Raw genomic sequence first — 13,046 nt, forward strand, 5'->3', positions numbered from 1 at the left:
TGAAATGAAAATCCCGAGAGGCGGGCTTGGGCGGCGGAACTTTCTAAAGTCCCACCCTGGGGAGTGACTCCTGAAAGAGGTCACCGGCTTGAAGCAGCGTCTGTTGAAACCACACCTCCACCGCCTGTGACCGCCTGTCTGTCTCCTGGTGCACTTGCGGCAGGACGGCCGGACCGTCCACGTACCTGCGGGCCGGAGACTCCTCCCCCAGGAGACCTTACCTGACGCGGCTCGGGGACTCCACAAGGAGCGAACGCACCAGCAGGTTCGTGGAAGGGGACGTGTTTATTTTGTCGGGAACTTTCCGATCACACGGGTGCCGTGGCTCGTGCGCCCGTTTCAAAGAGTAAAGAGTCTTTGCGCTTTCAAAATCATTACTCGGTAGAGTGACCCATCCGGGCAAGTCCCGAACCCCCAGCCCCGCCAAGTCAGAGGTAGAAACAAACACACAAGGGGGAAGACGGTTAGGTCCAAGATCAGGCCACAGCTCACAGCTACACGTTGCTGATTTCTTGGTCGCCGTGCAGTGGGGGTGGGGAGGACGGGTGACAACACCCTGCGAGGTTCTGACAGCTTTGTCCCACACTCGGGCTCCTTGTCCAAGCCGCTGCTGAACAGCAGCTCAAGTTCCCCAGGAATTTAGACTCGACAAAGGAAAGTCCTCTGTCACCTTCAAATAGCACTTAGGAGCTCTTTCCTGGAGCCAGTGTTTCCTGTGTCCCAGGCCCCACCACGAAGTCAATAACCTTCATATAGCCTTTGCTTCGACCTCGGGTTCAGGGACGTCAACACCCGGCTTAAAGAGAGCTTGGGGCACGACCTGGCTAAGCCAGGTGTTTCTGAGCACGCGTGCCTGGGGTCACTGCCCCCCGGGGTCCGCGCCCTGTCCCGGGGCTCGGGCGTCCTGCTCCGGGGCTCGGGCGTCCTCCGCCGGCGGCTTGGGCACGTCCAGCATGGTGGACGAATCTCTCCGGGGGTTCCCAGTCACCAGCATCCAGTGGTTCCTCGGCTTCTCAACTCGGTGCGAATCCAGGTGTGTGTGAGCGGCCACTTCCACTTCCTTTCCGAAACGGCCGCTGAATCGGGAGAGAACAGACGCCGGTTGGAAACGGAGCAGTGGCCCTGGGTGAGTAACTCTGTCCGCCCCCGTCCCAGCCCCAGGTCCAGCCGACTCGGGCTCAGGGACGGTGGGCTCTGGGACATGTGTGGGCCAGACCTTGCCCCTGCCTGCGCGGTGATGAGGGGCACCGGGTCCCCCCACCGCTACAGTCATCTCGTCGGGCAAGGACCTGTGGGACACCAGGGCTCGGGCAGGATCGGCCACACCTTTGAATCGTTTGTGACAACACTTCCTCATCAAAGCACTCGTGTGTGTGGCCACACTCTGACTCAAGCTGCTTGGGGCGTCTGGGTGGCTCAGTCAGTTGAGCGTCTGACTCTCGATTTAGGCTCAGGTCATGGTCTCAGGGTTGTGAGATCGAGGCCCACGTAGGGCACTGCGCTGGGCGGGGAGTCTGCTTGAGAGTCTCTCTCCCTTCTCCCTCTGCCCTCCCCCTCCAAAATAAATACAGAAATATAAACACATCAGTCGAGGGTCTTTGCACCCCTATCCGTGGCATTAAGCTGAATTGAGCAACACGTACCTCAAGAACAGGTGTCTGTGGGCTGCCAGCCCCCGGTTCGTTTGGGAGTGATTAAGGATAATTTTTGCATTTGCCTTTAAAGATGAAGAGTGTGTGTTATTTGCATTACGAACTAAAACCTCCAATTCCTAAAGACAAAAAGTTGAAAACACACTATATATTCACTTAAATGTAGTTCAGTGAAATAGAGAGATGGAAATAACTTAGAAGCCAGACTTGAACGGACGGATTTCATACACCGTTGCAGGTGCACAGGGGACAGAACATCCTAGAATCCCTCAGAGCCACACTGGAAATCTTTCACAACACGAGACGTAACCAGCAGTGTTTCTAAGTGGAGAAGATAAGGATATCACTGATGTCCTATTTCGTTAAAAAAAAAAAATTGAAATTAAATAAAATAAAGAGACGCGCACGGAAAAAGAGAGATGATAAGCGCCAGCGGGGCTCTCGGGAAGGTGGTGGAATTACTGGTTATTTTCATTTTATTTGCTGTGCTTTCCTGATTTTTCCTTCAGGGAGCATATATTCTGTTTATAATCAGGAAAAAAAATACGTATGATTTCAAACTCCTGGCTCCTGGAAGCTAAGCACCGTGAGGAAGCCCTCGCCACTCCCGTGGGACTTACACAGCATCAGAAATGCCCACGTCAGATCGGGCCACCCTGCAACCAAGGAGGGTCCCACCTGAACACAGACGAACCGTGCGCCCTGTCCAAGATGCAGGTCTCCCCAAAGCCGCCCTTCCCGGCTGATACAGCAGGAGCCTGGCCCAGCCTCCCTCCCACAGCTAAAGCGTGCTGAGACAGCGGCACAGAACTACCCCCGCTTCCGGATGGCATCACGAGCAGAGCCCGCTTCCCGGGAAGCTCCCTAGAGCCCGGGCCACACTCACCGGCACGGGGGAGCCTTCATACTCCAGGCGGAACTGGGGGTCCAGGAAGGCGGCCTGCCAGCAGTTCAGGTAGGAGGCCTCATCGGTCAGATACACCTCCTGGAGCCAAGACCTCTTCGACGACCTCAGCAGGGTCCTGTGGTCACTGGATAAATATAGCTGAAAATGGCGATGCAGCGGTGAGCTACGTCACACGGCTGGAGAAGCTGGGGGGGGTGAACCACCGACCAGCGGGGTGTCAGGTGCGGCCCAGCGCAGTTCTGGCAAAGCCCCGTCTTGCGGGTGGTGTGGAGCACTCGGGTTTCCTCCACTTAGAGACGCCATCGCAAGAGGCTGAGGCTACACCCCCAGCACCTCCACTGCTTTGCCTTCCTTTGGGTGTCAGACCCGCTCTCTCCTCCTCATCCCGTCCCTGCTCCCCCTGCTCCTTCCCAGGGCTCAGCCCAGAACCCCGGTTTTGCTCCTTAGAAACAGCGTTGCACAGAGTTGCCGCATGAAGGGACATGCCTCACAACCCACACCGTCACCGCCGACATTCACCGTGGGGCCCTGAGGACGGCTCTCTGGAGCTGACGTCCCCGCGGGGGACTTACTTCGACAGCGCTCAGGCCCCTGTAACCGGGCCCAGAAGCACCCCAACCTGCAGAAAAGTCGGAAACATAAGCTACTGCTTAGTTCTTTAGTGATTGACCTTCACCCTGAACCTGGAGGCTGTTTCTGCCTCTTTCGGTAGGTTCTCGTGGGCAAAGCTGGGCCACGAGGCGCTCGCTGCGGGGAAGGCAGAAGTGAGTTACTCTCTTCGAGGCCTTTCCTGGCGAGCCAGACAGTGATGGAGGACAGGCCCGGAAGCACCTGTAGACCCCAGGAAGGTTGGACAGGCCAGCAGGGGTGGGAGGGGCTGCCGGCAGGCACAGGCAAGGACACACACTTACCCAGGGGCTCAGGAGAGGCTCTGAGGGGGAGGCAGTGTGGGGCTGGGCACCCGAGGGGCTGGCTGCACGTGGACAGGCAGGGCGGGGACATATCACAGAGGACCTTAGATGCCACCGTGGATGGCAGCACTAACCAGACCTGAGCTCCTAGAGCATCGACCTGGCAGCGTGCGTCTCCTATGGTCTGAGGTCAGGACAGACTAGAGGGATCCAGCGTGGACCAAGGTCCTGGCACTGGGGATGAAAAGACAGGCCCAAGAGCACTAGGAAGGGAGAGCCATGGCCATGACCATGAGCAGGATGTGGACAGGGAAGAGAGACAGGCCCAAGACACACTCGGGCTCTCGGTGATCGGGGAAATCCAGGGCAACTGAAAACCTGCCCTTCAAATGGCAGAGACTGTCTACCTCAGACCACAAACTCCGTTGTGTTAATGTGAAGAGAAATAATAGTGAGCCAGGCACAACTCTGGAAGGGCGGCATTACCTGATTTTTTAACGAATGCCCCGGAAGTACTTGCTCATTCACAGACGAGGAACGGAAATCAGAGAATTTGAGAAGAGACTGAACCATCGTCCCTTGACAATGAAAGCACCGTGGACCTGAACGTCATAAGAGAATTAACCGGAAAACCATGAGAGAGAATAGAGTGAGGCTTTCTCCAACGGTGAGTCTCAACAGCAATGGCTTTCTTACATTTTTCTTGCAACCAAATTAGGGCCCCCCGTAAGGGCCATCCATAGCAAAAGATACCGGGGCACAACCTCAGCAGGATCAGCATCGAATCCCCGGGAAGAAAACCACAGAATTTCACGGAGAGATAAGAAAGAATAAATGAATAAATGGGGAGACCTCTCAGAAAAAGAAATGTTATGAAGCATCAAGTATGTGAATTTATGGAATTTCCCAGTGCCAATGAAATGCCACGTGATTTTTTTATCACACCCCCCCAGGGAGAGGGACTTGCAGAAATAATTACATGTAACTGAGAGGTTAACTAATTCCTAATGTAGTTCAAAAAAGGGTAAGGAGAGAAAACTGGCCCAACGTGCTGTCAAAATACACATTATACTGTAAGCGTAATTCTAGAATACAAAGACACAATTTGGGTTGAAAGGGTTAGAACAGGAAGCCCAGAGACAGCACACAGGCTGTAGAGTGATGCTACGGGGGATCCGCGCGTCAGAGAGGAAAGGAGTTGTCGTTCCAGAAACAACACAAATGCAGCTGATTCGTCGTTTAGGGGCAATTGCACGTCCCCGCAGTACCTGCACCAACATAAACCTCAGGCAGGTAAACAACAAACAGGAACAAAAGTGAAACTTCAGCCACCAAGAAGTCGATACAAGTTCGTCTTTTCATGGTATTTCTAGAGCGGACTTTATAGGGCTCTGAGCAGCGGAAGGGATTACGAAGGAAAACACAGACACACGTTACTCAAAAATATGTTAGAACCACTCTGACTTCAAAGCCACATAGCCAAAAAAATAAATAAATAAAATAATAAAAATAACAAAATCCAAGAAGCAAATGGGAGGGAACATGACCAAGAAAATGACACAATGTTATAACCTACGGAAGAGCAGATATCGAACACAGGTCAGTACACAGACACAGGACGAAGGATTTACAGGAGACAAAGAAGATGGGACAGTCAAGGACAGTGTTGGGCGGGAGAGTAAGGGAAGGGAGGTCGAGGAAGAGAGAGAGAGAAACCAGAAACGGTGCATCTACTTCTTGTGGGGCTTGTAACTTTCTCTGTATTTTATTTATTTTTTTAAGATTTTATTTATTTGACAGACAGAGATCACAAGTAGGCAGAGAGGCAGGCAGAGGGAGAGGGAAGCAGGCTCCCCACTGAGCAGAGAGCCCGATGCAGGACTCGATCCCAGGACCCTGGGATCATGACCTGAGCTGAAGGCAGAGGCTTTAATCCATTGAGCCACCCAGGCGCCCCTCTCTGTATTTTAAATCCCTTCTGAGAGAACAAAGTGTAAAAGAAAGTAATGTTAGTAACGTTAACCTCTGGATAAGACAAGGGTGATTTACCCCCCACTCAACAATAAGGTATTTTCTCTAATTTCTACATTTTTTTCTTAATTCAGGCTGTGGCTTACCATCTAAGGTGTGTAGGGGTTTAACTGGCAGTGCTGATTTTTCTTAGCAGCACACAAGGTAATAAATAACATTACCTCATACCATGATGGAAGCTTTGCTTCAGCGAGAAATGGTTAAGTGGTACCCCTTTTGCCACTGGACCCCTGAACAACTTGGAGCAAGATCACCTGACCTCGTGCCTCAGTTTCCCCATCAGTAAAATGGGGTAAAACAGTCCCTAGTTCAAAGACCTTTTTGGATGATTAAGTGTGTGTGTGTCTGTGTATGGTATGTAGTAAGGTTTACTAATCCCCATTTTATAAATGAGAAAGGCTCGAAAAAGTTAAATGACTTCTCTGAGGTCCCACTCCGTAGAGAGACATCTCAGCTCGAGTTAGACCCAGATTTATCTAGGTCTGTTACCCTCCTAATCTCCGAGGGAAAGAGAAAGATCAAGGTTAAAAAAGCAAAAATAGTTATTGGGCAACACACCTCGCTAGCCTTGGTGACACTGACAGTTATCAGACGACGATTAGTTAATCCAACCATTAGCTTAGGGGTGGAGGGGGCAGAGGCTATGCTTGATGTCAGCTGCATTGCAAAAAGCTTTTTCTTCCTTACTGCGTAGCGCCTAAGGGTCTGTTTCTGTCCTTCGGAAAGCTAGAAGGCAAGAAATGGCCCAAGAGCCCCGGGCGGAGGTTCCAGAAGCCAGAGGCAAAGCCCACTCCTACAGAGTCCTCTCTCTGTCTGCACAGGTGACCGTGAGCCGCACAGAAACCATCCTGTGGCCCCACACGCCGTGCACCGCGAGGACTCACCGTTCTGTCTTCGAATCCGCCCGTCGTTGCCAGGCAGAAGTTCTGTCCATATCTAAGGACCTGGCCCATGGCGTTTCTGTCGGCACTGTCAGGGAAAAAGAAGCATCATGTCAATTCTCTATTAGAATTTTTCTACATTCAGGGCACCTGGTGGCTCAGTCGTTAAGCCTCTGCCTTTGGCTCGGGTCATGATCCTGGGGTCCTGGGATCGAGCCCCACATCGGGCTCCCTGCTCAGCAGGGAACCTGCTTCCCCCTCTCTCTCTGCCTGCCTCTCTGCGTACTGGTGATCTCTGTCAAATAAATAAATAAAATCTTCTAAAAAAATCAATTTTCTTGATAATGTATTTCACACACATTAGCTGACTTGGTAGCTAAACATTTACAAAATGGTCATTTCTCTGGGCCTTCAAATCTGGCTGACATCCTGTCCCTGTCCCCCTGCCCCACCCCCGCTCCCACCGTGGCCAGTGTGCGGAGTGTCCGTCCGTGTGAGCCCGGCGTGCTGTCTTCCATTGAGGGATTGTGGCCAGGGGCGTGGGCCTCTGGATAAAGAGCCCTCCTGGCCAGGAAGGGCTTACACACTTAACACAGTCTTCCCTCCTAATGCTCCAGGACACAGAAGCCGTGGTCCATTTTTAGTGGACCGCTCAGTGTTCAAAGGAACTCTAAAGCCAACACTCAAAGGAGGGGCGCCTGGGTGCCAGTCGGCAAACCACCGGCTTCGGCTCAGGTCATGATCCGGGGATCAGGGATGAGCCCCACATCAGGCTCCCTGCTCGGCGGGAAGCCTGCTTCTCCCTCTGCCTCTCCCCCTGCTTGTGCTCTCTCTGACAAAAAAATAAAATCTTTTTTAAAAAAATTAAGACTTAAAGGACCGGCTGTACTCTTGTCATCAAAACATGCTACCATTGTTCAGTTAAAGTAAAAGCAATCCCTTTTTGTTGTTACTATGTATCTTTTCTCTAAGGATTTAATTGCCGATTTCAAGATCTCAGCTACAGTTTTAGTGAATAATTACAAAGTAACAAATCCCGCATAGTGCCACCTTGCACCGGACTATTTCTGTCCTAAAAATAGTGACATTGAGAGACACTCCGGTGAGCTCCAAGCATCCTGAGATGTTATTAGGAAAACTCAGTTTCTAGGCGATTTTAGTTTCCTAGATCCAATACTTTTGAATGAAGCATTTATAAGGAAAAACAAATTAGCAGTTGTCCTGACATTTAAGAAGAAGGGCATGTGAAGGCCACCAACAGTAACCCCCGGGGGGAGGCAGCAGGACAGGAAGCACAGAGAGCGTCCTATCCCCTTCACCTCCAGGCCACAAGCCCTCCCAGGGCTTCCTGAAGCTGGAAGTGAAAACATATTTATGATAAACATGAGCTGAAAATTCAAGTGTCTGTACCTCAAAATGATGAAAGTGTTTCTGCCAACGGGGATCTTGGTTTGAGCTGCGCTCAGCCCACAGGGCACCTCTAACTGGTCACTCGGGGGCGATTTAATTTCCTCCAGAGTCATGCAGAGGCTCAGGTCCCCGCCCAAAACCAAATCAGCTTCTGTCTCAGGGTAATCTGGATTCACAAGCATCACTTTGTAGCCACAGCGAAGGTACCCGTCCTCCGTGATGGAAAGCTGCATCTACAATTTAAATTGTTTTTCAGACAACCCTGGTGTGTCCTCAACAGCCAGTGCAGAGAACCCTGCCAGATGCCCCTTCCCCCCTTCACCGTCAAGAACCTGTCCCAGGAGCGGGCACATCGCTCAGGGACCTTGTGATAACTCGCATGCCCTCAAGTCCTTCATTCTCTTCCTTTTCCTGTGGCCGACCCCCTCCCACTTTGCCAACGTCTCCCTAAATCCCAAACGGAGTAAGAAAGCCGATGAAAAATCATGCGCTGACCCCACTCTTAACAGATTCAGACTCACTGGAAATGTCCTGAGCTCCGAGTAAGGGGCGTTTTACAGATACCTGTACTGATCCTGGAAAATGCGGGTAAATGTAATTAAGAGCAGATTTCTCCTACGTTTCTAAAATCTTAGGGGATTATAAACATCGTGGTTTTCAGCTCTAGAAGGGGGACAATGGTATCTTCCAGATGATAATTCATTTATGGAACGTTTGCTTGCTTAACACACCCTCACACTTAATTCGATATAATTTTGAGGACAGCGCTCAGATTTAAATTACCGGTCTCAAAAGATTCTCTTTGAGTCTTCTATTTCTCTGTATGAGAAGCTGTCCCTTTTCTCTCTTCTCCAAGAAGTCCTTCATGCGCTCCTGGTGAAAGAGAAAATGAAAAAAACCCCAAAGGTCAACAATGGTCCTCAATTTACAGACCCCGGTAGCTTCTAGGTCAGAAGCATGTCAAGCTGAAAAAGCAGAATCTGAGAAAAAGAAAGGTGAGCCTAACGGGAATGGTGGAAATTGTTTTGGCTTTAATATTCTTACTTCTTTGTAGAAGACTTGAAAAAAATGACACTCACCAAAAAACAAACAAACAAACAAACAAACAAAAAAACCACCCTCACCCTCAATTACCCCATCCAGAGACAATCCTGAACAACATTTGGAGGCCGTGTGTCCTCAGTGGAGGTCTCCCCTGGCTGTCTACCGCCGCCCCCTCCAACCCCTCCCCCACCAGCTAGATGGATGCCTGATGGCTCAGGGCCTTGTCTGAGTGTAAGGTCAGGGAAAGGGACACCACCGGACGCCTAGGAGGGAACTTGTGGGGCTCTGGGCTGAGAGGGGCACCGAGTTTGGAGACCCAGGGACCTGCAGAAGGAGCAGGTGTGAGACCTGGGGATGTGGGACAACAGGTGAGCTTCCTGGGGCTTTCAGACCGGGGTGGGTTGTTAGGCTACTGGGCATCTGCTGGGTGAGAAGGAGGCCCGGGTGGGGGGGGGGAGCAGAAGGACTTGGGGTGGGTGGGGCGAGGAGGTTCCTGAGTAGAGGGGGGCGGCGCCAGCTACACCTGCCTACCTCCTCCAGGTAGATGTCCTCATTCCAGTTGCCCATTCGCACTCCCGGACCATACAGGTTCTGCGCCATCGCCCTCCCGCCAGCGGCCAGCGGGCCAGCCTGCCTCCCACTCCTGCCTTGTTAGCGTGCCTTGTCGCCATGACAACCGGCCCAGAGCGATTGGCCAGGTCCAGGGCCTGCTGGCCAATCAGTGGCAGCGCAGGAGCAGGGGGGCAGCCAGGGGGTTGGGGGAGGGGGCCCTGGAGGGATGTGGGGGTGGGGAACAGCGCACTCGCTGCTTGGAGTCCCTTCCACTGTGATTTCTCTGAATTTAATTCCAATGCAGGCTGGTGGACAAACGCCAGCCCTGGGCCTCGTGGTGCTAAAAATGTAAAACACTTTTTTCTTTTCTTTCTCTCTTTCTTTTTTTTTTTTTAAATCCAAAGTAAGAAACCTGTCGCGTTAGCATCTTTCTGCTTATGCGACTGGGGCAGTCCTGCCTCGAAGGGTTTTACAGCATCACCCCCCCCACCCCGTCCCCCTCCTCCAGTGTCCAAGCTAGAGGACAAGCCCATGGCTTGCAAGGACTCTGGATAAAGGTAGAATATGTGGGAGCCAGCGTATTTTGTTTTGTTTTTGCTTTTGCTTTAATGCCGGAGCCGATGTTTTTAAAGCAGCACTTTATGAACAGGCAAGTGCTTCCGGACTGCCGGGAGCTCGACGCTAATGCAGTGCCTTGGTAGCTGGCCGTGCCCCCTGTCTATTGAGACAGCACAGACACGAAGGACACGCATCCTTTCCTCCCTCCAGCAAACCCAGCCTACAGGGGAAGATACTTGTGGAAACAGATCACCACAGGAGGGATGGGACGAGTGAGACTAGAGATGCGCTGACGAAAGGCCACAGGACTGCAAGGAAAGATTCGTTTCTGCCTCGGGAGGTGACTGGGTGAAAATCAGGAAGGACGCCCCTGGGTGGCAACTGGGGCAGGACACTTGGCAGCTGGCCTGGGGAGGGTCTCAGCGGCTGGGCTGCAGGTCCCGGTACGGATGGGACACTCCCTCACCCTTGCGGGTCTGCAAGCTCTGCCCCTCCACCAACTCGCTCTAGGACACTTCAAAAGGCGAAGCAGGACGGTGGGTCGCATAGTATTCTGCCAGAACTGCATTTGATAAATTAAAACGTTGAGTCTCCAAGGAGTGAGTCCCTCATCCAAGTTCAAAGTGCTAAAGGTTGCTCAGGACGAAGACTCAACCCAATTTCCTGACTCCAAAGTTCCGGCTTTCTCCAAGTGTTTCTGTGTTCCCTGTAAAATCAGGAAGATCCTAAGACAGTGCTGGTCTCTAGTAGTTTACTAGAGTTCTCAGGAGTCGATCCGGAGGGAGTTTTGAGCTCATCTACTTTCCTCGGGCCATTATGGGGAAATGAGTTCCATTGTCGGTCGTTAGAGGCCCAGCAAGACACTCTCTCCATGTTGTTTTGTGAAATGGCTGTTTAAGTCAGTCTGGAGACAGATACAACCACGTGATTGTGGAATTGTAGACACACTGGTCTTTGCTGGGGGTCTTTGGTGGGTGCAGCTTACCGCCCGGTGTAACCTGCTTCCCGCCCAACAACTGCTGTGTTTCTGGAAGACAGGCCTAGCAACACATTTTCAGGGCGTTTACTCCCTTGATTTTTTTCGTCTTTAGTTTTGTAAGATAGTTTACTGGATGCAAGACCCTTGGTTACAAGTTTTCCTTTCAGTGCCTTAAGTCTGTCATGCCCCTGCCCTCTGACCACCACCGAGTCTGGGGAGAAGCCAACCATCGGCCTCATGGGGGTTCCCGTGTGTGTCTGTGAAGGGTCGTGTGTGGGCTCAAGGTGCTCTGTGGCTTTGTCCTTCGTCCCTTGACCATGGTCTGGGGGGCCTCGCCTGCCATCCGTCCCACGTGGAGGTCACTGACTGTCTGAATGTATAGATTGTTTTTTTAATCCAATGTGGGATTTGCCGTTCTTTCTTTGAATATCCGTCTGCTCCTTCCTGTCTCTCTTCTCCTTCTGGGACCCTGTTGCGTGTATGTGGGCGCTCCTCATTAGGTCCTATTTGTTTGTCTTCCTTCTTTTTTCTCTCTGGCCTGAAGATTGCATCATTTCTGTTGCTTTTTCTCAGGTCGGAACTTTCTCCTAGGCCGGCTCAAATCTGCTGTTCCACCTGTCTCGTGAATTCTTCATTTTGGTCATAACGCTTTCCAGCTCCAGAATTTCTGCCTGGTTCTATTCTATCGTTTCTTTACCGATAGTCTATATTTGAAGAGACATTGCCAATATACATTCCTCAAATTCTATCATCACGGTTTTCCCTTGTTCTTTGAACATATTCTTAATTGCTCTGCAGTCTCTGCCTGCTAAGTCCAACATCTGGGCCCTCTGAAAGCCTGCTTTTTCTCCAGAAGATGGATGACATTTTCCTCTTTGTTGGCTGGGATCATGATTTTTTGTCAAAAGCGAGACGTTTTCAGTAATGTAGTATCGTAATTCTGAATACTGATTCCAGCCCCCCAGTGCTGCTGTTTGCTTGCTTGTGAATCTGGTCAGTGAGCACTATTTCCAACTGTGCAATCCTCTGATGTCACCGTTGAGAGGTGCAGCCTGACCCCCCCAAAATGACTCTTAGTATGATAAACAAAGCACCATAAAGGAACGTCTCACAACCTAGAACACAAGTGGATTTATTTTTTAAAGACTTTATTTATTTATTTGACAGACAGAGATCACAAGTAGGCAGAGAGGCAGGCAGAGAGAAAGGAGGAAGCAGGGTCCCCGCCAAGCAGAGAGCCCGATGCGGGACTCGATCCCAGGATCCTAGGATCATGACCTGAGCCGAAGGCAGAGGCTTTAACCCACTGAGCAACCCGGGCACCCCACAACACAAGCGGATTTAAAGGTCAGGTAATAACAACAAAATGCTAAACAAACACGCAAGAAGCCTTTTCCCCTTGATTTTCCTAAATTTTACTTTCATTTTTGAAAAATTATATAACCTTTATTTCCTACATAGGTATATAAAATGTTTATTGTATAGCCCTTGAAAACCCTCAAAGCTACAATTGAAACAGAAATGCACTTTTGCCTTTCTGGCTGCCATAAACTCTGCTCGGTTCTTGTTTAGTCTTAAGTACCCCCTTGACATCAGGCCGTTGTTCCTTCTTCTTTCCGGTTGCTACAACTTTGATGTAAAGCAGGTAGGTACTAGAGAACATGTTTGCTATTTCTTTTCATGATTCAGTGAGGCTCTTGGAAAAATTTAATTGGAACCTTTTGTTCCTTACTTGTGAAACATCTGGCAGGAAAAGAAAAGCCAAAGAAAAACTTGGACACGATCGTTCTCAGAAAAGAGAAGTAGGACAAAGTTCAGATACTAGGACAGAGAAATGAGAGTTACAGTCTTAGAAGCCAGTCATTTCCGGGGTTCCAGAGAGTAAGTTTTAAAGTGCTCACTGGATCATGGATACCGTAAGTCATCCTAATATGGGGGGACAAATAGGACTGACGCTCCTTTCCCTAGGCTCTGAGAGAATTACCATCTCTGAACGGGGGTTTTCTTCCCCAATAAAAACAGGTTAAGGATAACGTCACTGATAAGACTCAGGGAAGCATTTCGCAGATGGTCCACCGGGTGTTAACAGATACGGAGTGGGGAGGGCTCTAATGTGGATAC

The 13,046-nt window shown here is 50.7% G+C and overlaps 1 protein-coding gene across 1 annotated transcript; it reads right to left on the minus strand.

The window, feature by feature from the left end:
- Positions 1–245: 245 nt before the first annotated feature.
- CFAP161 (cilia and flagella associated protein 161) lies at positions 246–9,469 on the minus strand. Its single transcript, XM_044230176.1, has 7 exons — positions 9,368–9,469; positions 8,576–8,665; positions 7,793–8,025; positions 6,386–6,470; positions 2,539–2,697; positions 1,644–1,717; positions 246–1,076 (listed from the first exon to the last, which is right to left on the minus strand). Exons 1-7 carry the CDS (start codon positions 9,434–9,436, stop codon positions 860–862), a joined length of 927 nt encoding a protein of 308 aa, XP_044086111.1. The 5' UTR covers positions 9,437–9,469; the 3' UTR covers positions 246–859.
- Between the last annotated feature and the right edge of the window lie 3,577 nt (positions 9,470–13,046).

Source organism: Neovison vison, chromosome 13 (assembly GCF_020171115.1).
Source record: "Neovison vison isolate M4711 chromosome 13, ASM_NN_V1, whole genome shotgun sequence".
NCBI classification, from domain to species: Eukaryota; Metazoa; Chordata; class Mammalia; order Carnivora; family Mustelidae; genus Neogale; species Neogale vison.